This window comes from Triplophysa dalaica, chromosome 9 (genome assembly GCF_015846415.1).
Source record: "Triplophysa dalaica isolate WHDGS20190420 chromosome 9, ASM1584641v1, whole genome shotgun sequence".
In the NCBI taxonomy this organism is placed as follows: domain Eukaryota; kingdom Metazoa; phylum Chordata; class Actinopteri; order Cypriniformes; family Nemacheilidae; genus Triplophysa; species Triplophysa dalaica.
The window spans coordinates 7597342-7625270 of NC_079550.1; the positions used below are offsets into that span (position 1 = coordinate 7597342).

General features: G+C 36.4%; 2 protein-coding genes across 4 annotated transcripts in view; one reads left to right on the forward strand and one right to left on the reverse strand.

Annotated features, from left to right (window-relative positions):
- Positions 1-6524: 6524 nt before the first annotated feature.
- LOC130428865 (uncharacterized) lies at positions 6525-9214 on the reverse strand. Of its 2 annotated transcripts, none has more exons than XR_008907506.1 (3): positions 8495-9214; positions 7387-7857; positions 6525-7305 (listed from the first exon to the last, which is right to left on the reverse strand). XR_008907506.1 is itself a non-coding variant. In XM_056757150.1 (3 exons), the coding sequence occupies exons 1-3, from the start codon at positions 7765-7767 to the stop codon at positions 7170-7172; spliced, it is 366 nt and encodes a 121-aa protein (XP_056613128.1). In that variant the 5' UTR covers positions 7768-9214; the 3' UTR covers positions 6525-7169. The 2 variants fall into 2 exon arrangements, 1 of the variants encoding a protein (XP_056613128.1); XM_056757150.1 differs by having other exon boundaries at positions 7387-7545; positions 7697-9214.
- A 386-nt stretch (positions 9215-9600) lies between these two features.
- cadm2b (cell adhesion molecule 2b) overlaps positions 9601-27929 on the forward strand; it is a 171274-nt gene continuing 152945 nt past the window's right edge. For both annotated transcript variants that reach the window (XM_056755942.1, XM_056755943.1), the window contains exon 1: positions 9601-9901. In XM_056755942.1, the coding sequence (XP_056611920.1) occupies positions 9841-9901 (61 nt within the window). In that variant the 5' untranslated portion in view covers positions 9601-9840. The remainder of the gene's footprint in view (positions 9902-27929) is intronic.

The following is a 27929-nucleotide window of genomic DNA, read 5'->3' on the forward strand; positions in this document are numbered from 1 at the left end:
AACATACTTTACAAAAAAACGTTACTGTGTGCATCTTGAGACAAAACAATCACGCTGATGTATTTTTAGATTAAGTATGTCAGTGAAGTTGTTTCGCATCAAGACAGCTTTAACATTTGACTAGGCTTAAAGAGTATCTATTACAATTTCCTTAAAATACATTTTACACAGTGTGTAATGTTGCTGTGTGTGAATGTAAGCAGTCTGCTGAGCTATAAAGCCGAAAGGGAACGAATAACAAAATTATTGGCTTGGGAAATAAAGAGTCGACTCTGAATCATGCGAACGAGTCATCTGTCTGTCTAATTTCAGTTTTACGTGAGATTTGCGTCACTCTGTGTAATGCCCACCTACATTCCATTTTGCGACGCTGTACGCAGTAAACCAATCACAGACTAGACCATCTGAATAATCAGGGGTGTGTTTTCCGAACAACGAGATAACTCACTGGTTAACCATCATAGTACGATGCATCGTTGGGGAAATTAACGATGTAGTTACGACTGTTTCCCGAAACCGTAGTAACTTTATCGGAGATTAATCATTTGAACCAAGTTGGTTCATCAATCAAGTTGATGACGCCATACAGGTGGATAAGTAATGACATCTACTAATAAATACGTTCCGAACAAATTAATGTCAAATTATTGCTGTAAATAACATTGCATTTAACGGCAACTTTCGGTATCCTATTTTTGTTATCTGTTGTTTTATTACACAATGTTTTATTCATTTGTTCATCAGTTCCCTCCTACGTCCTGGATTCCCGAGGGTCTTAGAGCACGTAGGGTCATGCGCACTTTTCAAAAAACAGCGCTTGTATTTTCTCAACAAACTAAAATATGTCAAATTAAACTTGTATATATTTAGAATGATGGATGTATACTGCACTGCATGTTGCTTGCTTAGTTTACTCACCATGATGCATGTCAGTCATGTCATAATAAAATGAAACTATGCTTCTAACCACAGCAACTGTATGATCCTGCTTGCGATTGATTGAAACAATGTTTTTAGGAAACACACCAAAGATCAGAATAGGCTGACAGAAAGGAGGGGATTGAACAAATGAATCGCCAAACAAATCATTTGAGAGTCAGTCAAGAAGTAAGGTAATAATAACTCCATATTATTAGAAAATTAAAGGGTTTTTACACCTTGCATGTATACGTAAGATTGTAGTTGGACACTCCAAAAACCAAAGAAGGACCTTAAAAATCATCACTATGATTCATAAATCAAGATTTACTCTTTAAGCCCTGTCTGGGAAACCATCCCTATAACTGTAGCTAAATATGACGATTTTGAAATGTATGGTTACACATTATACAGCTGTGACAACTAGCCCCGGTCTCATATCATATCATTTTATACATGTCATCAGTCATTATAATCTATACTTAAAATCATTCAGCCAAGATCTTCAGTGTCACAACAGCAAGTCCCATTAGCTCCAGATGAAATTAATTAATCTCAGCGGTAATATGGGTGAAAGCCTCACTTAAACCAGCACCTTCACATCTGTCACAACACTCAGTGTGATATATCTGGGTCTAATCACCAGTATTAATCACAACTATTTACAGAAAGAGAAGACAATATTTTTTTCTTTAATTGTTTTCGTTCATTTTGTGTCAATCTATTACTTAATATGAGCTTTTGAATATTCATAAAACATATTGGGAAGACGTCTCCTTAAAAAAATATTTACTGTGCTAAAATTAAAAAAAATGTAGGTAATGCATCATCCAATGTCATTTAAACTACCGCATACTCTAGTGGGTTAAAATTAAGGACTATTTTGGACAAAAGACCCCTGGGGTAAACTTGTCCCACATGTCATTTCATTTTTGTCTAATATACCATGAAATGATTTTTAATTACAGGTGAAATTATAAATTAAATATTTTATTTAAAATCCATATGCTTTTATAAATTTCCCTGAAACGGAATAATTGAAGAAAAAAATTAAATCATAATAAATCAGTTTTCTCAAATTAGATCATTTAAATAATGGTAAAATCACAGTCATACAAATTATCAAAAAATGGCAAAATTGTATCATATTTTCTAAATTGGATAGTTTCATAAATTAAAATATCAGTCAAGACAAATTATTTAGAAAAGGACAAAATTGTATCTGTTTTGTTTTTCAAATTAGATAATTTAATAAATGATAAATAACAGTCAAGATAAATTACAGAAAAAGTGCAATATTTTATCAGTATCCCTCAAATTGCATAATTTAAATAGTGAAAATGACAAAATGACAGTCAAGACAATTATCCAAAAAATAACAAGTTTTAACCATTCCCCTCAAATTTAATGAACTAATAACTGACAAAACATAAAATCACAGTCTTACATTTTTTTACTTTTTCTAGATTAAATATATGATGAACAAACCTCTGGTTGAAAAAAAACTCACAAACGTTCAAATGAAATATAAAATTTAAGTTCACAGACAATAACTAAATGCATTGAGATGATATTCAGTGACATTTATATAGGAAAATTAATTTGAATGAGAGGTTCCTTTGGTTATGGGACATCTAGTCCCATTTTACCTTATACATTTTGTTAAGTATGAATAGAAGGCACTTATCGATGTTCATTGTAGATGGAATGAGGGCCGTGTATCATCTTAAGTGTCTGGTGAATAGAAAAAGCTTTTGGGGGTGCGTTAACAGTTTTTCAAGATTGCTTCATCTGTTTGCTTTTCTCTTCCAGCTAGGAGTGTTGAAACAATGGCTATTAAACTGGAAGAATCCATTTTGTCAGGAACTAGGTGTTAACCTCGCTACAAAGGGTTAAATTAATTTCACCGTAAGATTGGGATCGAGCAAACATGTTTTGTAGCGACAGAGGGTTCCAAGGCAACAGTCAAAGCTTTTTTTAACGCTCTCACCCAGTTCTTCTGCAAAATACATACTCTCCATAAAAGAAAAATATGTTTTTTCAAAAAACCAATTTGCAGTCGCTTGACTCTCGGGGGTTACAATGACATGTGCACTGCGGGCATATTTGCTAGAGCGTTTCGTGGATTCAATTAGTTCATCTGTGAGGCACAAGGAGTGTTTTTCTCTAGGCAACCATTTTGGTAGAATATTTATAGATTTGCAATGTAATGAGATCTGTAGAATGCTGACGCACATGTCTGCCGAATGCAACATGAAACTTTGTATGAGATACAGCTGTGGCCACTGGTTCAATAAAATGATGCTAATCTCATTTCTATTCCAGAACTTTAAGAGGACTGCGAGCTACAGAAACTGGTGCACAGTACAAAATCGTAAAGGGATTTTTTCCAAATATACATTTCTGATGAACACAGAAAAAGATGTTTGGAGAAATCTTATAACCTGGCAGAGTTTTCCCCCCATTGACTCCCATAGTGGGAAAAATTACTTTATCTTTTTTTGTTATTTTGAACACTATTGAAGACATTTTGATCACTGTTGAACAGTAAACAGTTCTGGGCCTTTTTGACTATGGGAGTCAAATGGGGGCAAGATCTGTCTGATTATAAGCATTCTTCCAAAAATCTTTCACTGTGTTCATCAGAACAAAAACATTCATACAGATTTGGATACATTTTTCGGTGAAGTGTCCTGTTAAAGGAATACTCGACTCGAAAGTGAGAAGTCTGTCATGAATTACTCATCTTTAAGTTGTTACACACCTGTAAACATTACTTTGCTCTGTTGAACACAAAGAAAGATATTTTTAATAATTTTAGCCACTAAAGTTGACTACCATTTCTTCTGAGACAATTTCTCCTGAGAAAAGAACCTGGATATGTCTCCATGAGTTTCAGAAGAGATCTTTATCTTAGCTCAGATTTGCTACAAACCAAAATCAAAGGTCCATTTAATTGAAGATTTCAATGCAATTTACCACCAAATTATTTTATCTACACATTCTTTTGACATACTCCTAATGTACACCTGTCTCCTATGTTTCGATTTAAGAAGAAACATCTGAGACCGATACTTTAATGAAACACGACTGAGAACTCCATCAGATCTCCTATAAAGGGCTTGAAAGAGCAACAAACTGTGAAATTTCTCTTCCAATCCTTGATACTTAGACTCGATTTGAAGCTATTTTTGTTACCGGAGAAAAAATGTTAACAAACTGGCCAAACAGTCTAAAACATATGTTACTCAATTAAGTTGTTTCCAGATCTCATGCATAAAAATATCCTTCAACAGTGCTTGATGATTTTTCAACATGCTCACATTAAGGTAGACTAACAACGTTATTTTTAAGGTCCGAGCAGTAAGAAATAGCTCCTTGAGGTAACAGATGCCAACCATTTAGAAAGTACATCTAAATGAAAGTTTAAGGACTTTTCTACGATTTGAATGTTTTTCAATGAAGACAGATGCGTACATTCTTCACAAATACAAAGGACTTTGCTCGCCCGGGCCTATTTTGTTCAATCACACTGCTGATGTAGTCTTTTACTTGTCTCTGTGTCTTTGTCTCATAGAAATGAGAACCTTTGTCTGCTTCTAGTTATGGTCTATTAACTATAATACTTTCCAAAGCCCTTGAGTGAAATTCATTTTCTATGGCCCAATGAAATGATGAAGGTTATAACCATTTGCTATCAGCTTTACGTCTTCCTTGTGAAATATATCCTCCATGCTTTTTATATTGCTTAAGTTTAAGTCACTCAGAACTTTGGCCAACAGGTCCTTATGTCTGTGGCGGGTCAAATTGATGCTCTTCGTAATCCGGTTTCCGGAGCCTCATATGAACACTTCAACAGGGCCTGCATTTGAACCAGGACGGGCAAGTCAGTTTCTGTGTTAAATTGGAAGATATTTGGTGGGCAGTGAGTTTGGACAGTGAGCCCAGACTACAGTCATGCTTCCGCCCTGTTTTTTCAGTCATGGATGTTAACCAACTCAATTCAAAATTTGTGGAAGGAAGGAAGACTAGAATCCCGCCACCTGGTTGGCTGTCTAGCTCTGGTGCACTTGGCTCTGCTTGCTCGCCTTCCTTCTGTAACATTCTGTAACTATTTTAATGCTTTTCATTTGCAATGTGATCTCATTAGTATTCCTAGATATATGTAAGGGTTTGATGCATTTGGATAGGCACTAAAATATACATTTTAATGCATGGTTCGCCCAAAAATTTAAATTCTGTCATGATTTACCTGTTTACTTTTCTTTGTTTAGCTGAACATAAAGGAAGATATTTGTAAGAATGTCAGTTACCAATCCGATCTCATCTCTCATTTACTGCAATCGTAGGGAAAATAAATACTATGGGAGTCAATGAGGGATAAGATGTGTTTGGTGACTGACATTCTTTCAAATATCTTCTTTTGTGTTTAACAGAACGTAGAAATGATACGGGTTCGGCTACAGCACCTCTAATCAACTTCAAATGTGATGTTCTCTGGTCATACGAACTTCAGCTATACACATTCTAAAATAACCAACGGTCAAATAACAGCTTCCACGACTTTCATATTTGCCGATTTTTTCTCTCTGACACATTCTAACATCCATCCAGTATACCAAATAAACATAAATAATTATACCAAATATCATTCAATATACAAAATAAGGTAAACTTATTTGCTTTAAAGTAGGAAATAGCATTCATCATCAACAGAGTTCTGCCTTTTGATTCTTAAGCAGAATTGTTTATGCTTAAAATGTCATTTAACGGATGCATGTTGCCAAAGAAAGTGACATTTGTGATATCAGGAATGAGGTTAAAATGGTGCCCTGTGTGACTGGGAAGGTCTCGTTGCTAATGGAATGCCTGCAGACTCAATTAAAGATGCTAACAGCCGAGATAAACAACATTTTCTTTTACCACTTCAGAACCATTACAATACAAAACAAAACAAACAACAACCCCAACAATGCAAAACCTTCCAACCACCCACATAAATATGTAAAAGTGTTTTGCCTTGGTTTGTGTTAATCTGTTATTTAATCCCACACTGTAAAAAATAAACCGTAAATTTTACGGTAAAAAACTGGCAGCTGTGGTTGCCAGAATTTAACCGTCAAAAAGACGGTTGCACCGTTATTAGTAGTACAGGACTTCACTCACTTTTACGGTTCTTAACTGTCTTTTTTACAGTTCATAACTGTCCGATTTACTTGCATATGCCGTTATAAAAACTGTTTATACCGGTCAAATTCCAGGGGGTACATTGTATTAATTACGGTTCATGACCATCTTTTTTTACAGTTCATAACTGTCCAATTTACTTGTTTATGCTGTTCTTAAAACAGTTTATAATTGTCAAATTCTAGGGTTTTTTGTTTTAATTACGGTTAATGACCATCTATTTCACAGTTAAGCACAGTCTAATTTAAAGTTTGTTGTTATAATTACAGTTAAACCCTATCATTATTTGCTAAACATTCAGATTTAACGTTTAAGAAACTAATATATAACTGTTATACAAATTGATAAATATCTTACATTTGCAAACCTAAATCAAATCATCAAAACTCATCAAAATCTATAAAAGACAAAGACAGCAGTGTGGTCCCATATATTTTTAATAAAGACTGGCAGGCATCGAAGACAACAAATGATGGCCTTTTCTGTTCTTGTGTGGTTTAATTAGCAATTAGTGGTTTTAATGTCAGTCCAATTAATTAAAATCATTTACCTAAGCTCAGTTTAAGATATGCATGTTTTAGCAAAGTTAACATGAACATTTACAGTGCTAAAAAGTAGAATGCAGCACTACACAAGTTCTTACAGAGAAGATTATACCACTAAACTTGCATTAACAATGAACATTCCAATGTTAAAGTGACAGTTCACCCAAAAATAAAAATTCTGTCATTTACTCACCCTTCTTGCCATGTCAAACCTGTATATATTTCTTTGTTCTGCTAAACACAAAGGAATATATTTGTAAGAATATCCGTAACCAAACAGATCTGCTCCAACATTGACTACCATAGTATTTATTTTCCCTGATATGGCAATAAATGAGGGATAAAATCTGTTTGGTTACTGAAATTCTTACAAATAAAGATTCCTTTTGTTCAACCGAACAAAGAAATGTATACAGGTTTGGGACAACCTGCGGATGAGTAAATGATGGAAGAATTTAAATTTTGGGATGAACGATCCCTTAAGAGAGTATCAACATGGAAACAGTCTGAAGACCACCTTTACGAAGTCTCTCGCCATTCATGGTCAGAAAGGTCAGAGATTAGGTTGAAGACTCTTGGGTAGACTGGGAGTCGCTTTTTGTTTTTCTTTTCCACCACCTTTGTTCCCTTCTCCGGATTGATGAGGAAAAAACACCTTGAAAAAAAAAAAACATTTGTCACTCTGTAAATGAAGCCACACTGAAATGAATCTACCCTCCTGAGTCTCTTTACATACCTTTGCAGGAATTCGAGAACCGATGCCAGTTCAGTAGGGTAGTGAATGTTCAAGTTGTAATAACTGCCAGACATTAGGCAAATAGCAGAGATAAAAGAAGTGATGTCTTCATTGCAGTCCACAGCAAGCATGAAATGGACGGCAGCTTGCAGGAGGGTCCTGTACAGATAAATGCAATATACATAGTTATGAACATGTAAAATAATTCTGTATTTACAAATTTGGCAAGAATATCATAGAAAATGCTGTTTCTTTAGTACTGCCTTGAATTAACTATTTCACATAGTATATTTTTTAAATATTCATTTACTCATCATTGAGGGTTTTCATGTCTTTTCCTTTGTTGATATCTTTTCGTTGACAGTAGTATGTAGACCTCATGAGAACATTGACTTCATTTTCATTCCAGTCAGTTGTTCGCGACAGACTCTTCGTCTTCCTTTTTTCAATTGCAGACTTTCGGCAGTTTCACTGAGGGGCATAAATTTAACTTCCCAATTAACACAGCCATACTGCCCATGTGATTTCAAGAAGAAAGTACTAATATTTCTCAGAAAAAGATCACTGAAATTCTCTGCAAGATGAACTTCACAAATCTTTATTATGTTTACGGTAAAATTGCCTTAAATGCTCAGTGTGAACGATACGATTCGTGGCAATCTGTAGCGGCACACTTGAACACGCACCGTGGCTCATTAGGGTGAAGTTTGATATGTAAAACATGCTCCCTAAGGGTTTGCGCTGATATCCCACAGAACTTACAGCTAAACATTTCAACTCAGTGAACAAAAACACACCCTTCTACTGTTTTAAACACATACATTATGTTCTACATAATGGGCTGGACATCGCGAGATCAGGGTGGATGCTGCTCACTTACTCGTATTTAAATCGACGCACTGCTAAATATACTGAGCAATGTGCGAAGTACTTAACAAACATATATTTTACAGAGGATTTCTAGAGATCGGGAGCTCTGGTGTTTTAGTGTTTGCAAGTCTGCCAACATGCGATGGCGAGTAAGATTCGTTTTATGCGCCGTGAAAAGAATGTACATTCGACTCGTGTTTAAAATCGCATACTGCTAAAGCTGTTTAATCCAACTTACCAATGTGCCCATAGAACAAAATGTCCACTGAATTGAAGTTCAGCTCCTATAGTGCTTCGCCATAACCGTCACTGATGAAATGAGTGAACGTAAACGTCACGTTACGCTGCGCTCCGCGCCAAAGAGTATTCAGCCAATCACATCCACTGTATACGGAGCCAAGATGCAAAATATATCTTGATTGGATGATACTTAAAGGTTATTTTTTGAAATGCTTAAAAGATGTAAAATCACAGTTTATTACCTAAAAATTATATTTAAATTCTCAAAAGTGACAAATATCAAGGTGAATCTTTTTAGGGTTTTAGGCAGACAATTTAACTTTAAAAGTTGAAAGAAGTCATTATATTACAACTTTACATAGAAAAGATGATTTTATCCAACATATTTTAAAACTGGTTATGGTGTGTCCTGCATGTTGGTGTTTAAGTGCACCCTGCGTGGGGGGATCAAATATGTTTATGTATTTTAATAAGAATAATTTTAAGACAAAAAGGTATTTTCCCTTTCTTTTTTTGGCAAATAATACAGTTTACTGTTAATTTTACTACAGTAAACCGTATTTCCATATGTTTTTATCTGTTATATTTACGGTCTTTCTCCGTATAGCTAATTACAGGGTTTCACCTGTACATTATACGGTTTTCACGTGTTATATGAAATACGGCCTTTTTCTGTAGCATTTCTACGGTATTTTACCGTTAAATTTACAGACATTTTTTACAGTGCATTTAATCCGTCAGTATTCCACCGAAATATTCTCTTCGCTCCTTTTGTCGTGCCAAAATGACTTTCTGGAATGTGAGACACAGATAACATTATATTGAAGTTTGGTAGTGACGTTTAAGGCAAAATATGGCAACACTTTGCATCGATTTCCTGTTTTTTTGTAGTTTTTGCAATCAATTTAAACTAATTGATTCAGTAACACAGTTTGAACACTAAAGCGTAAGCAAAAGTTTTTATTTCGCCCACAATAATGTGAACAATTGCGCATTAATGGGAGCTGGTGTTTTGAACGTCTTTACCATTGCCAAGGCGTCTCCATGTGTCAGTCTGAAGTGGGCGGGACCCGCGTCTACTGCGGCGCTCTGGAAAGGCAGAGACTCAGTCAGGCGCTGAAGTGGCACTTTATCAGTAGTGTCAGTGCGGGCAGCATCTCTCCTCAGCCCGGCTACAGCAAGCTACATATCCTCCTGATCGGGACAGGACATTCAGTTTTGCTCCATCCTGCGGAGTCCATCCATGCGACCCGAGCCCGCGTGAAAGCGCACGATCCACCTGGATACGCCAGCATCAGCACCACACTGTTCGGAGAACGCGGACGCACGCATAGCCACGAGAATATGATGCTCCAGCAGCGCTTGCTTTTCGTGCTCTGCAGCTTCTGTGGGATTGTCATTAAAGGTAAGAGCCCTGAGATGTGTCCACGGTGCGATGCCCTCTGGGCGTGGTGGGAGTTGGCAGAGAGAACGCATGCCAGTGTGATTTAAAGACCTGCGCTTAAGTGCGTCAGGGATGATCTGTCATGAGTAGCCCGTGTTCGTAACAGTTATATTGTGGCATGACAACGCAGACTTGAGTTCAATATACATGACAATGTATGAGAGCGCGCATTCTTTCACATGTGTGATCAGGTGCGTGGGAAGTTGTTTGTGTAGTTGCGGACCCACAGATGCTTTCTCCATTTATTGTTAGGTGTTTCCTTTATAAAATGAGGAATTTAGATCCTGCTCGTTTCTGTTATCACCCGGGTCTGTATGGTTAAGTCAGTGATCCTGTGCGCCAACAAAATAACCATTATCTAACACTTAAGCGGAGTTTTGTTCAGTGTGATTTGATGTTCCTTGCGATAAGTAAGTACGCAAAACAAGCCGAACTTGCATGGTTTTGGATGCGTAATTGTTTAGGTCGTTTATTAGAGACTCTTTTTATGGGGCATCACTGGTTTATGTAGTCCGATATAAGCATGGGAGAAAAGCGCTCGTATCATATCCGACTCGGGTATTTGCAGGATTCTACATCTTGGGTTCGTCGTAGCATAAGATGTTTAGTGTGCAAGTTCAGCGGAGGGCATCACGTTTGAACAGCATGCTATATAGCTTATGCATGCATTTACAGTATGGAGAAATATAACAGTCGCAAACTAGTTAAAGGAGTAAAATACAGAATGCACGAAAGTAAGAGAAGAGAGAGAAGCACATGGCGCATAGTGCTGGTGGTCGGAATGCAGCGAGCCTGTCCCACTTTAAGTGTCTCAGAATCCCGTTGGCGGATGCGCGCTGCCGTGCCGCACGGGTCAAACCACCCCATGGTGCAGTCTCAAAACTATCTTTAAATAAGACTAATAAATACGCGTGTGTATTTTTCACAATGCAATACGGTTGTGTGCGAAAATGACATAATAAACCTTAAACCCACGTGAATTATGTTTCTGCTGGCTGGATTTGAAATCCTGTCCTTCTATATATCTAAAACAGCCGAGAGACATATATCTAAAGAGTCGATGCTCTAAGAGTTATTATTATATTACAACTCATTCATATTGACATACATTACATTGATGCATTTGGCAGACGCTTTTATCCAAAGCGAGTTACGTTGCATTATCCTATACATTGTTTAAGTTAAATTTACATTGACTAAGTACATGAATTCATTTATATGTTGGTAGAGTTCCTGTGGCTCACTTGGTATAAGGAATCGTTCATGGGTTTGATTCCCAGGGGACACGAATACTAAAAAAATGTAAAGTTTTTTTATGTGAGTTACTTTGGAGAATAGTGTCTGACTGCTGCATAAATATGAACATATACAATATATTAATATTGATGTTAATGTTCAATAATACTCTGGTTTCACCCATATTCCAAAGACATGAAAAGACAAGCAGGCTTAAGTGTCCTTAAGTGTCAAGTTGTCGAAGTGTACGTGTGTGTCTGTAAGTGCCCTGTGTTGGATGATGTTTCCTGAATGTGTCTTAAGATGCTGGGATAGGATCCAGCTCAGGTTTTAATGTAAAGGAACAAAGATGGTTTTAAACAAAACAGCCCATTAGTGTTATCATATACATCACAGTGTATATATTATACATATGAAAGCGTTCCTGTAGCTAAGATGGGCAGTGTCAACACCAAGATCATGGGTTGGATTCCCAGAGAATGCAGAAACTGATCAAATGTAAACCATGAATGCAGCGCAGGTTGTTTTGGATAACAGTGTCTGTCAAATGTATATATGTCAAAGCGGTTTCTACAATTCAGTCTAGCAGTTTAGCAGACTGTTAAATAAGAGAGTTAAGTGCTAGCGCTTGTTACTTGATGAATGCAGTACATAAATGTGTTAACTGCTTGGCGTTTGCATGCCCTGTGCTATTCCAGAAGCGTCTCACCGCTGGCTGTGTGGCACACCAAACTCACCCAGAAAGGTCACTGCGAAATGCATTTTAATAATTCATGTCCCCAAAAAATACAGCTTTCTGTCGGAAACCCACCCATAAGCAAGTTGCCAGTTTTCTCTGCACCAGCTTGATCTTTATCCCCTTTTAATCGGAGACCCAATAGCAATGTGTTGCAGCTCAGTGTGAATGCCCATAGTGAAGAACAGACGGCGCTTTTAGTGAAACATTTGTGGATGGAGTGAATTGTTCGGTTGATGCAGTCAGTTGATCATGGAAAGATGTCTCAACCCTGATAAGAAGTGACAAATTAATTGAAGCTGAACTGTTGACTCACAGTCATGCAGGGAGGATCTTCTGTGACACCATTCTATATACTGTAACAACGTTTGATTTGCTGAACTTCAATCTGAGTCGAATTGTGCATATTTAACAGGATTGTGGAAATTAATGGGAAGAGCAACACAATCTCACAGGAATTTGTACGCATTTTTTTTCAAGATGGCTAATTCGTATGAATTCGCACGATTTTGTTTGTACGTTTTAGTTTGATTTGCTTTCTTGCCAGTGGCGTTAGGTTTAGGGATACGGTTAGGGAAGGGGCTTCAGTATTACAATATTTAATATGTTTTTGTGCGATTCAAAAAGTGCCACCTCGCTACAAATTCTTGTGAGATCAGGTTAGTAGAGAGAAAGAGGGAATTTGAGCAGAACTAAATGCCAGAATCAAACCTGCGCTTGTCACACAAGCACCAGGGATCGACATGTCTGGAGCGATTGCACAAACCACTAGACCACAAAGCAGTGTTGAAGTAAAGACCAGCTCGTTCAAGTTCGTGTCCAAGTCAAGTCACGTCTAAGTCGACATAAGGTCTAGTCTGAGACAAAATAAACCTTCAAGAACAAACATGAGCCTAAATAGTATTGTACATTAAACCTGACCTCATGGGAATTCGTAACTATTTTACCAGGTGGCTTATTCGTATGAGTTCATAGTAGTGAATTGTAAATAAAGGTACGATTGCTAGAACTAAACAAGATTTAAGCCTAATCTTAAGGTGTAACCACACCTAAACCTAACATCACTGGTGTGAATGTAAATCGTACAAAAATGTACAAATGAGATCGTACAAATTCATACGAATTAGCCTAAATTAGCCAACTTATAAAATAGTTATGTTTTTGCCGTGAGATTGTGTTGATGTAGTGTATGAACTTGGCGCTGATGTTATTGAATTTTCTTAAAGATTTCTTTAAGTTTTGTCTCAGACACAACCTTATGTGGATACAGGCTTGACTCAGACACATCATCAGACTCGGACCCGAATTAGCTGGTCAAGACTACAACACTGTCACAAAGTGGAAAGATGTTGAGGAAAAGAAGTTATGAACTTTATTTTCATCTTTATATTTCATTACCAAGATTGTTGGTTTGATTATCTGGGAGTGAATGTACATTAAAGTTTGTGGAGAAAAATATAATTTTGCCAACGTATTAATATATTTCATTACTTACATTCAAACTTTTTTTTTTATAAATGATAACATGAACCAAATAATGGAAAAAGTATGCAATTTGAGTACATAATCGATTGGAACCTCTATACATTTACAATGCTAAAATAATTTTTTAAAAATAATATTTACTGGCCATTCAGTGTTTGATTTTCTGTTAGCAAAAAATAATTATTACCAAAGATTACCAAAGCCCTCATACATTATGTTACTAGATTCTAACTCGAAAACAATGAAGTATTACAACATGATATAGTGCATATGGGTAGTTGACATATAAAATGTGTCATGTGTGACATTGAATAGATTAATGGTCATTGTTTTTTTGGCATTTTTTTTCTGTGCAATTTTATATTAAAAATAGAAATATTAATAATATCAAATAATATATTATTAACATTTTTTTTTCAAAAATTTGTCACACCAAAGGACACATAGTACAGTTTATATATATTTATTGATAAAAAAACAAAGTCTACCTACTGTATTATTCAATAAAAATGGCATTGAAAAGTTAAAGGGATACTTCACCCAAAAACGAAAGTTCTGTCATCGTTTACTCACCGCCGAGTTGTTCGAAATCTGTTTAAATTTCTTTGTTCAGGTGAACAGAGAGAAAGATATATTTTGAAGAATGCTAAAAACCTGACAGATTTTGCCCCCCATTGACTACCATAGTTGTGTGTACACAAAGGAAAACAGTTCTGGGGCACTTTTGACTCATTGTTTTTTTTCCTACAATGGTAGTCAGTGGGGGGCACAATCTGTTTGGTTATACGCATTCTTCCAAATATCTTTCTCTGTGTTCATCAAAACTTTATTTATACAGATTTGGAACAACTCGAAGGTGAGTAAATGATGACAGAATTTTCATTTTTGGTTGAAGTATCCCTTTAAAACAAAAGTAGACTTTGAACTTGTGCTTACACATACAAAGTGATGTTGCACATTGTTGTTTGTTGACAGGTATGTTCAAGTCAGATTATTATTCCAAAATGTGTTAATATCTAAAATGGAATAACAAAGTGACCCCTTCATTTTTTGAAGGTTGTGTACTTGTTAGAAGTATACTGTAGGCAGAATGTGGTGTTGCCTACGTTGAGTTTAACATGACAACCTCAGAGTGCCGTTTACATCTCTGGCCTCTTTTAAATCGGTAAAATTCTCTAATGTCACATATCAAAACACTGTTGCTATGTTTTAACAGCTATATAAAACACAAAGTCTCCAATTACATCTGTGACCGCACATCTAGGTCAGGACTTCACAGCACCTCTGCAGTTATATTCCCATTAGAGCGACTTCTTTCCCACCTTAGTTAGCAATTCACAAAAAAGACATTTGTTCAGGATATAGCCGGATCTCTGCGAATGTGCCATACAAATTGGGCCTGTGGGACTAAAAGCCCTGAAACATCTTGCGGCTCGCTCGCCCCAGGGTCTGGCTAAATGTGTGGATAGATCCTCTGTCAGCTGAGCGTTTAAGGTAGTGTGACGGGCGCTGAAGTGCAGCATTAGCGTATCACAGCATTTGAACGTGCGAGCCGTGACGGGCAGAACTCTTTCTTCTTCCTCTTAAAGATGCTCTCTACACACCTTATCCTAGCAGAATGGACTGGAAAGCTGAATGGTGGCCATGAAGCTACGCTGCGTACCGCCGCATATCAGTTATCCAGTAAAGGAAAGCAGGCTGTGTGCGGACAGGGTGCTGAATAACGGATCTGCACAGATGAGTCAGAGAAAATTGAGGAAAAATATGTGTGATGTGAGATATACCTGTCATGCGGGAGCAGGGTTCAGATTAACAGCTAGTGTTAAATAAAATGTTTTTTGTAGTTGAACATGGTTTCCTTTTAACAAAGAACTTGATCTACAGATACAGATCTCGTATCCAAAACTATAGGGTTGCATCTGGTACGCTTTGTGTGTGTGTGATCAAGGTATATCAACTTGTAATTAAATATAATTTTAATTGGTTATTTTTATAATTTGTGTAAATAAATCAGTTAAAATGACTTTGGGTCAGACTTCCAAACCCTAGCTACATTTTAAAGTTAAGCTCCCTTATAGCGAGCGACTTTTCCATGTCACAATATAAAAACACGATCAATTAAAATGCGAAGTTACTTTTCCAATATTCATCATGTTTTTTACGATGCTATTATGTTTTATTGTGTTATATTGTGTTAGCTGGCTGTATTTTATTGGTAATCATGGCTTAAATCAAAACAAACCAACTGCAGTTTGATTGATATTAATTGGAACGCACAGTAAAAAAAAAACATTTTGAAATATTTTAAAAACTGAGTTATCTTATTTTGGAAATAAACTCTTTTATGTATTTGGCCGTCGCTTTTGATAGGCGACATACACTGTGTCCACACCAGACAAGATGCAATGTGACATTTCAAAAAAAGAAATGTTTCTAAAACAAATCCATTGCATATACTTTTCCACTACCATGTTTGTTTCAAAAAATTGACAGTCAGCATTTTTTATAATATTTTTCAAAACTTGAGTGGCCTCCAAAATTTTTTTTGAATATATAACACAGAACAAAGAAAGAAGAATTATATCTTAATTTGTTCTCTTTATACTTCCTTGAATATGTTTTAATTTTAATTTTAAAAGGACATTTTCAAATCATTTCAAGCAACATTTTGAAGAAAAACCTAGTAATTGTGTTTTTGTCAGAGATTTCGTCCAGATCATATTCATAATGATAATGAAAACATACATAAAAAGCCATAAGTGGATGTAAAACGTGGTGTCATCAATGATGTAAAACTTTACTTTTGTTGACATTCTAAGAATGAATGAATCACATTAACAACAATTTTTAAAAGTAATTGTAATAATTTAGTTTGACAGAATTTTTTTTTGTTAATACTACTCCCCTCTAAAAAACCACTTCCCTCTTATCTATGGGCTTTATTTTATGTGTAAATCTTTGCTTGTGCAATCTTACCCGACACGTATAGTCAATGCTGGTATTTTATTAACTGCAAATCGAACCTGTTACTGTTTTTTCTGTGAAATTATTCAACCGCCATCCACTGTAGCCCAGAGGAGCATCTGGCAGGCCACTGTAAAGCCTTCAGGTCAGGTGAATTACTTCTTTACCTTTTGTAATTGCACGTGCTCCTGTACAGATGTGTCGAATGTAGATTTCGTGAGGGTTCTGCTTATTGGCTCAATGTTGCTGATTAATGGAGATCGTGGTGTAATTCGGTTTGTCTAGTCCTAACTACAGCCATTACAGCTCGACATGGCAGATGTCGTAGTGACATGTTTGTTCCTGCGGGCTATAAAAAGGTTGTTCTGAGCGGATTCAAATGTAAGTGCTATTAAAATAGTGCAGTCATGAAAGACTTCTGGAATGAAAGAACAGATATTCCACGCTTGAGAAGGCCATAATAACTCTACTGATAAATGGTGCTGTGACATGCACAATTAATAAGATCACCTTTGGGCAAACAGACATGGTAATTAGCTTCTGGAGGAGATGCGTTGGACACAGAACAGACGGAAACTGGGATAAAGATCAAATGTTGACGTTTAATATAACTCCTACTGCACACTTTCTGAGCAGAGATAATGGGAAAGTTGAGATATAAGTAACTTTTCTACACTCTTCTGAAGCTTTCCACATCTTTTAGACTTTACCGTTGTTGTTTTTTTGCAGACCAGACGTCTTATTAAAGTTGTTTGTTGATAAAAAAGTCTTATTGTTAAAATAGACGTTCTTACGACCTTATGTAATGTTGTGTTTGTTACTTTATGTTCATTTGAATTATTTTGAAGATTTTACCTCAGCTCTTTCAACTGCAACACTACATGACTGCCTTTAGTGCTTGAATTTATGTTGCTTGAACAAAGCAAGCAGTGTAATTATTATATGCTCTTAAAAATCGCTACATGTGACAATGAGTCATACAGTCGTCTTTCACACAACCACATAGATCCAGAGATGCAACAAGACCTTCTGTAAATATTAATACAGTGTTTTTTTATTATATTTCCAATAAAACATTACGCAGTGTTGTGTGCTCAATACTAAGTGCTGTATTGAAACGTTCTCTGTGCCACAAACTGCACCAAAGAGAATTGAAAAAAATGAAGATCGTTTCAACACAAGATATGTAATTCGTAATATGTTTTCCAGTGGAAACAATTCACATAAATTCATAACTATTTTACTAATAGAACTGGGAATGGATTCATTTATGAAATCCTATAGTTAAAATAAAATGTATAATTCAATTCCTCTGACATGCTGAAATCTTTAAAAACCTTTAGTTAAATTAAGGGCTCTTCATTAAATCTGTGTATTATCGTAACCATATATACTGTATGTAGTAAAGCACAGTAACCACAAACTTACCATAGTCGCTACACTTACTATGTATATATTTTGCAAACCATTCTTTAAGCAAGCTAAATGAACATCCAGGTTGATGCTTACATTTTTTACATTATTTTTAACAACTTTGGAATCAAAACTTAAGCAGAATTGGAATAGGTATTGATTAAATTCAAACAATACCCAACTCCATTTACGAGGTTTTACGGTTCACATCGCACAAATACTTTCGATTAGGCCACCTGAAAACGTTGTTTTTATTTTTATGTCAAATGCACAGTTACTGTATATACACACTGTGGGCCTATACAACCCATCATGAAATGTTATTAGCAAATAACAGTTTCAAATTCCCTTGAGATCAGCCAAATTTTCCCTGTCTACAATGAAAAACACATATCTTCTCATAAACTTTAAGACGATCGAGTATTTTAACCTAAAAATCTCTTTAAGTTTCATTCTATTGACATTTTACAACACTGGGTGATGTGGAATTTGTTCATCTACACTTGCAAGCACTGCGGCTGCAAGAGTCTCCTTCACTCATGTAGACACATTTTCAGCGATGGCTTGTTTTGGAGTCTTTTGCCTCTTCTGTTGGATGTAATATGTGTGCGAGAATGAAGCAGAGGGTTCATCTCATCGTCTGTCTGCAGGCCTGACCTTTAAACACACTCTCTCACCCCTCTATACTCTTAAAAGAATGTCCTGGCTCTGCCTGTGGATGAGAACCACACAATGAATCTCATTTACTCTCAGCAACACCAAGATGCTCGGCTTTTTCTGTCCGCCGCCTGGCTGTAAAAGCAGCGCCTGCTGTTTGACCAGACAGTATGTGTATGTGTGATTCACCTCTAATATAAAACAGGTTTTATTTACTCTGGTTTTAATTAACATGTGTATGATTAGCCTATATCACACATCAAATTAGCTAAAACAGCACTGGGTCTCATTCACTTATGCAAATGTCGGTTTCTTAATTGACAGAATTAACAGATTACTGTAACCTCCCTTTAAGGATAACACATTTTGTCCTTAACTGAAAATAAGTATGTTTATATAGTATCATTGAAAGGCCTCTAGAATATACATTTGAACAGTTTATCACAATGGGAATTCTGTAGAAAAAGTAATTGGTCTATAATAACTTTACCATAATTACTGTAAACAATAATCACTATTTAAAAAAAACATATATTGTTAATATAAAATAAATAATTACTATTAATATAAAATATCCCGTGACCCGAGGTAGTTCGGATAAGCGGTAGAAAATGGAATGGAATGGAATATAAAATGTAAAAGCCAGTAGCAATCTGCCAAGTGTTTTCATATAAGAGATCGACTTTCTTCATATTTTAAAGAATTCATGAATTATAAACGTTGAAAGAATAAAATTATAAAGAATTTGGATTCTGCATTGTCATGTGTATTCTAAGTACCTTTAGTGTCTAAAGCCTTCTGCATAAGTTACTCGATTCTACAAAAACATCTTTATCAGATTTAACAGAAGTTCGATGAGACAAAAAATAATAATAAATGGAAACGAATTTGAAAAAAATGAATTTTAATGAACTGTCAAGGTTTTACAATTCCTCGGATGAAAAAACAACACTCTGAAAATGATCTCAACAATATCCTCTTTCTGAACCTTTCTCATTATACTTGTGTGATGCTCTATTTTCTTAAACGTTGAACATTTCTTAAGAAAAACTTTTGTTAATTTTATCTTTTTCATCTGTATAGTTAACCAATCAAAACTAAATTCTCAAAACAGTAAACCTCTAGACAATCAAATGTCGATCATTTGCACTGAGATACTCAGAAGAGATGGAATGTGTTTCGTCGTAACAACGATCAAAGCGGAGGAACATGATGAGGGTAATCAGAATTGTGCGGTTATATCAGTGATGCCAGTGAGGAAACATAATGGTGGCAGATGGAAATAACAGCAACCCAAATTGAAAGCGTAATCAAAGATTAAACAGGCAAAGGCGAGCGGCTATTTAATAAGTGCTTATTGCTGTGATACAGGCGTGGAGATGTGCAATAATTGATTTCTGTCCTTAATTTCATTTGAGGAGACAATTTAATCTAATCTATAGAAGGAGGGGGCCTGTGGCAATACATCTGCTCTGTGAATGGAGCAGTCCTCATAACAGTCCAGAGACAAGGCTGTCCGGAGGATGGTGTGTATTTGGAAACCAGGCCTGTGAATAATTCTTTCTGGATATTTACAGCAAAATGTGTTTAGTATGTCATACTCTGTCATACGGTTTGGACACTATATGATAAACAGGTACGGTGCACATTCAAACGTGCCCTTTTTTATGTACAGACCGGCACATTATTCACACCTTCAGAGGAAAATCTGTCCTTTTCTGCCTCTCACTCATAAGTGAGACATAACGCTCGCCAACTTTCTCCAAAGTGAAGGAGAGCAACGCGCAGACTTCAGCTGATGCATGTTTATGCCCGGTATCGATTTGATCTTTAAAACAGTTCCCACGGGTGAGCGAGACAGGAGGAGGAAGGCTGAATATGGGCAGATTTGCAACGAAGGAGGTTGGAGGTGGGACGGTGAGGTTGGTTTTGGGGGGATAAAAGCGCAGCAACTCTGCCTCGTGGTAAAGGCAGATCAGGGATTAGACGAGAGCTGCATATTGATAGTGTTGTGAGCGAAGTTCAGAGTGTCCGGGAGAGAGTTACTAAAGAAAGTATTTAAAAGCAGGAAAGATTTTAGAGTTAGAAGAGGAGTGAGTTTATGTGAAGTTTATAAGACTTATTGTCATCACTATTAATCACCCATTCAATGACACTTTGACTCGGAGTGGCAAAGTACCTGCAACTGCCGAGTACTGCGGATATGCAAGAAAGTGTAATACTGTCTGTCTATGGGCGGTCCAAAAGAGGAGAGGCAGGACAATGAGGTGTGAACAGGTTGAAAGGACAAGCGATGGTTGGATGACAACCTGTTTCTTTGCTAAACAAAAAGCAATGGGTAATTATGGGTAATAAATAGATAAATAAAAATGGGTAATAAAAAGCACGTGGAGCATTTTCAATGACAGATGAACAAATCATCTTAAACATATCAGTTTATTTTAAGCTAGATATGAACCTGTAATGATAAAGACAAGCATAGTTAAGTTTCTTCTACTTTCTGCTGCTTTAATATTTTCCTGCTCCCACTCATCTCACACGTATGTTGAGTTTGGCCGTTTAGTCATCTCTAAGGATTAAGTTTATGCAAAACTGTGACATTCTCTGAGCATCACTGTTTTAACAGTACGTGGTTACTTATATATTTTATCTGCACTTCCACTCATTATCTATGGCCTCTGTGTAAGACTTTACTGTGACATTTTATGTTTCTCACATAGTTTAATTAAACTGCGGTCAGAATGTGGGCTGAGTGTATGTGAGCTCATACATATGTGTGGGTTTAAGATATTGGTAGGTTACAAATTAGGTTTCATAACAAGTCACTAATAGAACCAATCAGAGGCCCCTTTTTCTTTAAAACAAGTTTGTCGCCTTCATGTTTGCCAAGTGGGAAAGAAAATTCGATCTCTTTGGCATCTCCATTGTCTACAAAGTTTAATTGTAGAGAGCTTTCACATTACACAAAGTTTAAAAGCAGCTTTGAAGGAAATCATACTGTTTTGTCACACATGTTCCTGTTCACTTTGTCGGAATGTTCACCTTAAAATAAAAATTGTCATCATTTATTCACCCTCATTTTGTTTAAAACCTGTATTTCACTCTTTCTTATGTGAAACATGAAAGAAGATATTTTGAGAAATGTCTCAGTACTTTTGTGTCCATACAATGGAAGTCAATGATGTTTGTTTACCAACATTCTTCAAAAAATATTTTTTAGTGTTCTGCAATAGGAAAAAATGTGGTTGAATGAATGATGAAAGAATTGTCATTTTTGGGTAAACTATCCACTTAAGGGACAATTCAAGATGAGAGCGGTTGTGTTCTGGCTATGTCACGTGAACAAGAAGTAATTTTTATTATAGATTAACTAAGTATAATTTTTGTTAGCCAAAATGATATATTAAGCATTGACATTAATGGTTAAAGTACTTTGAAATCATAGCCAACTGGTTGCAGTGGTGCATGTACTGTAGATGAAGTCTCTTTGCTGTTTTACAGGTAAAGGTTGAAATAGTGGACGGTTGTGGCCTAATGGTTAAAGAGTCTGACTCGTGACCATAAGGTTGCCGGTTCGATTCGCATGGTGGGAACCGACTGAGGCGCTCTTGAGCAAGGCACCTTACCCCTACTTGCTCCCGGGCGCTTCAGTGATAGCTGCCCACTGCTCTTGGTGTACGTGTGTTCACGACTTGCTGTGTGTGTGTTCACTGCTCACTGGATGGGTACAATGCAGAGGTCATCTTTCGTGTATGGGTCACCATACCTGACAAAAAGGTCACTTTCACTTCAAGTAGGCAGCATCCAGAGAATAACCCACCTGTCCGACTGATAGCGGTTTGTAATTCAATTCCATCATAGACAGTAAACTTAAATGATGCAGACAGTGATCATCAACACAACCCTCTCTGTCGGATTGGCACAGACAGCAGTAATTCAGGATTTGGCACATAGCACTGGAGTGGATCATCGAGCCGGACTAAAGATGGATCTGTCCGGCTCTGGTGTAGCATGAATCCAGAGTATGAGACAAGGGAATGAAATGAAATAATATTAGCCTAGATGCCTCATCACTATGAGTTGAAAGATGTATTAGGTGTATGCTTTGCTCTGTAGTGTAGATCTGAATCAAAGGGATAGGTCACCCAAAAATGACATTCCCTCTTGTCATATGAAACCTGTCTGACTTTCTTTCTTCCTCAAAACACAAAAGAAGTTATTTTGAAGAATGTTGGCAGCTGAACTGCGGCGGCACGTATTCACTTTCATTGTATGGACAAAAAACCAACGCAAGTCATTGCGGTAGCTGTTAGGTTAACAAAATCCTTAAAATATCCTATTTTGTGTTCTGCAGAAGAAAGAAAGTCATACAGGTTTAATTTGAAAACAGGATAATTAAATGACGGATTTTTATTTTTTTGGGTGAACTATTCCTTTAAGAGAGTGTTGCTAAATTGTGGACAATGAAGGAAAGGTATCCAAACTGTGAGATATTAAAAAAGTTATTTTCAGTATTTTTCAGATTCTCGGTATACTATCAACAGGCCAGAGCTATGGGAATACGGTGAACGTGATAAGTTCTAATGCAATACAAAGTAACTTTAGTGCTCAAGAGCGAGACCATTGAAAGCGATGCCAAATTGAGTGATTTCTACTAAAATGAGTTGAATTTTAAACGTTTGTGACAATAAGTTGAGAAGTTTTGGTTCTAGTTGGCCCTCTAGGTGTTGCATTATACATGAGCTTTATGTGAGAAATTGTAGTCAGATTTGCTAAATAAATAAATGTGGGCCTACAGTACGTTCATTTTTCAGCTCTGTTGAAAGACAATGGTTTTCTCAAATTTTAGGTATTTATGGAGAAACATTTAAGACAACGCTATATTTATTGTAAATGAAACAATTGAGATCTCTAGACCTGTGTTTAAAATTCTCCTGAGCGATTAAAAAGCAATAACATTTTCTTGTCAACAAATCAACAAATATAAAGGCTGTGTGGGAGTTATATTAGCAGAAACGTGTTTCAATTCATTTCTACATATCAGTAAACATTACATTTAAAGATACAGTAGAACCGTACACACACACATCCCCATTTCAGCAGAGTAAGTGGAAACTCTGCCAACCCTGAGATAAACTGAAATGAAATATGGTCATGACAGAAGAGCCACAAGCACAGAGCAGCAGTTCAGCTGTCACACGCAATTATTGTGAGATCGCATTAAATGCATGTCTGTGCATGACAAACTGACGCTTCGGCTCCTCTCCGCCGTCAAGTCTGTGGCCCGCTTGCTTTAACTTCGCCAGCGGTTGTTGAATGTGATATTGTGAGCGGAGATACACACAGTAATGTTAGGTAATGGTACGATGCTCTGTGCACCTGCTGGCTAATGACTCTCCGCTATGTGCTAGCCAACACTGAGATGATTACAGATTTAATCTCATCCAGCCTCTGTGTATGTGTTAGGCCATCCAGGCTTTCTGCTAAATTATCTCAGTTATCTGAACCCGTGCTTCTCCTAGATAATGACAAGATCTCTCTGGACATTGTTTGCCTGATAGAGAACTCTTTTAATTTGTTAGCATTTGTTACAAATGTTTTCTGGGGACTTCGCTAAACAGTTGTGCTTCTAGTAGTAAAGCAGCAATCCCAATTTTTGCATTTATCTTCATATTGTATTCATTGTCTGTGATATATGAGCGTGAGCTAAACTTAATCCAGTAACTACGATTTACTTCTGCTAAAATCTCAGCCGGCTAAGCCACTTACGCTCTCATTGCACCGAGGTGATTGGTCAACAAGCTATAACGATGTGTTTACAGATTTTAGCAAACCGTTTTTTATAACCGATATTTGTGGCTGTAGTTTGAAACGTATAGCTTGAAGCAAAATTCTCCGTTTTGGTTATCGATGTGTGACGTAGAATTTTGATAATTTGGCTCACGCCGTTAACCGTAATGCGAGGTGCATCTTGAAGCAACGCAGTAAAAAACGCCATTGTTCCCTATGGACGCTGCGTTTGCCGGATGTAACTGAGCTAGCTGAGACAAAACGCAGAAGTGATAGTGAGTCTGTTCATTCATAGCAAATTACCCTCACAGCACAGTTTGCAAGCACGCAAAGACAGATACACTGCCACACCGCATACGCTCCAGTTGTGTCAGTGAGTTTTAAGTGATGTTAGCTGGTTTTAGCCCTGAAAGCAGCGAGCGGTGAAAATATATTCTTGACCTTAATTAACAATATATGGAGTGATTTATCTATAGAATGAGCTGAAACCATGGAAACGGAAGAGGAGCAGGGGCTATGAGGAACATTATAGCTGTTGAGTATCTCATATCGTGCATCCGTTAGCGGCACGGTCAAAGTTCATCTCCGCAACAAAGATAGTGAAGCGTTTGGTAATTAGCATGTTTCTCATGGTTCTCAGGAGCCTGTGAGTAAGTTCGGACGAGCGAGGGTTGACCTGTGGAGAGGAAGGGGAAATAAGATTTCGGGACTGGATTCCCGAGTTTTTTTCCCGCTTCCACTGAATTTCTGTGGAGGCATAGGTTTAAGGGCTTACGAGTTCACCTTTCCCTGGGATGAGTTCAGGGAAGTGTCAACAAAGCTACATACAATGCACACACACACAGATCTCACCGGGGGAAGAGATATGCAGCAATAAGGCATTGTGATGAAATATGGAGCCATGAAAAATAATAATAAACAGAAGTAAAAAAATTCTTTCACATATCACTGCTCTTCTTTTGAGTTTGGGGAAATATATCAATTTATTATTGATCTGAATTTATTGTATTTGTGACATGCTGTTCATTACAGCTATAATAGTTTTGTTCACATAAGTTCAATGCAAATGTATTTGAAATGTGTAATACGTAAACAGTTTAGGTTCAGCAGGCTAAAATGATGTCACAAAATACAAATGAATTTTATTAGGTAAATGGTAAACAATAATTATATGTTGGCCAAATCAACCATTTATTAAGTTTTTGGTTTCACTTTTTTCTGTAAATATAATTTATTTCATGATCGGGGCATGTTGTCACAAAAGTTTAATGGACTGCGTGTTAAATGAGGTTTTCATTTTTATATCTGGCCAATTGCAGTGGAAATGTTCGGTAGTTTCTTTCTTGGCAGGATGGCTGGTGAGGGGGAAAACAATCCCATCAGTCTTAATTAACTTAATTAACATATTTATTTTACCTTTAATCAATTCTGCAGAATAAGGTCCATTGCACACATACACAAATTGGCTGCACATTTTTTTTTATCGTTTTCTCATTATGACTAAATAGATAAGAGTTTAACCAGTGCAAAACCACAATAGTGTTTGTTGTAACTGAATGTGTCAGTTTTGTCAGCGATTTGTCACACATCTGTAGCTTAGATTAAAGGTCCAGTGTATGAAATTTAGCGGCGTATGGCGGTGAGGTTGCAAATTGCAACCAACAGCTCACTCCACCCCTCATTCTAAGGTAATAAAACATAACACCTCAATATGTAAGGACTTTATCACTTCAAAAGACATAGATATGCATATTGTATGCATTTCTATCAATTGATCCTCCAAAACATTACACACAGCACCTTTAAGTGCTGGACCATATATATGTATATACTTTTATATAATATATTTTATACCCAAAATACATTGCTTTTATATTATGACCTGCACGTATAGAGCTATTGATCATAATCACTTCTTTATGATTAATAGTGTTACCTTGCAGCTGTTATTGTGAGCTGGAAGGAAGCACATTCTTCCTAACAATAAAACTTAATAAAAAGACATTTAAACACACAAGCATCTCAATATACGTCTCCTATACATTGCAGAAGTCAATTTTAAAGGGGATTTATAGGAATGCATATAATGTTACATGTATGTGCTTAAGCCTTAGAATCCAATAGTCAGATGTTTGACTCTGGCATGAAGCGTGGTCCATTTTGCCAGTTATTCTCAGCAAGAGCCATCTCCATAAACACAAGAGACTGTCTGTGGGACCACGACATATAAAGCAACAAACCACAGTTTGGGGTGGGGAGGTCTGAAATAGATGGTACATTTACAGATACATGTATATTGCACAGCATTTTTGTAGTCAGATATTGGTTATGAACATGCATCATATTCGGTCAGATATACCATCAATCAAACCATTATATAAACTAGCTAGGTGCTATAGCACATATGTTTTGACCTGCTGTGACTAAAACAGGCGCACTTTCAAGAGATACAGAGTCTTTTTCTGTTCCTCACCTTTTCCCAAACCTGCCGTTAGCCCTGCGGCAACAATGTCTTCTTTTGAATTTGAACATCTGAGTGTGTTTGAGATGGTCTCTTGTGATATTTTGATGTAATTTTAATCTCCCCGGAGCAGATGTGCGCAAACAAAACCCTGCTGTATAAGAGAAGAAGTGGGGAACGAGAGGGTTTGGTGAAACTGCCTCAGAGAACCCCCCCACCCCTTAAGATACGGTGGAAGCAGAAAAGAGATGTGCCATGGCTGCAGAGCTCCTATAATCTGCATGATGGCTTTGCTGCATTTCAACAAACTCTTGGCCAAGACACACACTGACGCTTGATTCTGTACTCCTGAGGTTCCAGTTTAGTGCTTTCTCTTCCCTGCGTTCTTCCTTCTCAGGCAGAACCAATGGAATCATCTGACAAAGGTTACTTTATTTTACTTTAACACAAAGCTGTTGTTTTTATAGGGGTTTTTCAAAAGCACTACAAAATTACTAAAGTCATTTCTTAAACCAGCTCTATAAAGTCTAATATATTAATATAAATATATATATATATATATATATATATATATATATATATATATATATATATATATACTGTCTATATAATAGATAATAAGGGGTTATTTTAAGGTTATTTTAGTCTATTTTTAGGTGTCTTGTTATGGTGCTATTAGCAGATCACATAGCCTATAGAGGTCTTGTCACTTTCTAAAGCCTTTATCTCTTAATTTTTATAGGCTGGAAAATAATTTAAAAATTCACACTGTAAGAAATCCAACTTCTGAATTATCTCCCAACGAAGGCACTTTTATTGCAACAAAAGTACATTTTAGTTTTCAGATCAATAAATAGATTTTTTATAATACTGAATAAACATGTTGCTTGCAAAGATACTTTGTGCAAATCATGACTGTTTGTGATTAAACAATGTTCATTAGACAGATTAAAGGATTTTAAAGTTTCTAGCATTACATGGTGAAGTGTTTGCTGACTTTGTTTTTGTATTTATATTTTTAAATTAGGTACTTTTATTTAGTTAGGTATTTATCTTTGTTTGTTCTTTGTCACCATTATTGAGATTTGTGTGTTAAGTGTTGAGCTCTTATTGAATGACGTTGTGTTGCTCCTACTGTGAATGTCACTTAAGCAATGTTTTGGTTTCCTAAGTATAGTATGTAAATAATAATAAATATTAAATTAATATAAAGGTTGTGTGGACTTTATATTCTAAGTTGAGTAAAC

Coding starts and splice junctions, on each gene's coding strand:
- LOC130428865 (XM_056757150.1), bottom strand. CDS start 7,767: ATGAGGTCTACATACTACTGTCAACGAAAAGATATCAACAAAGGAAAA. Junction 7,546..7,696: donor ATGAAAACCCTCAATGATGA/GTAAATGAATAT, acceptor TTATCTGTACAG/GACCCTCCTGCAAGCTGCCG. Junction 7,306..7,386: donor GTTCTCGAATTCCTGCAAAG/GTATGTAAAGAG, acceptor TTTTTTTTCAAG/GTGTTTTTTCCTCATCAATC.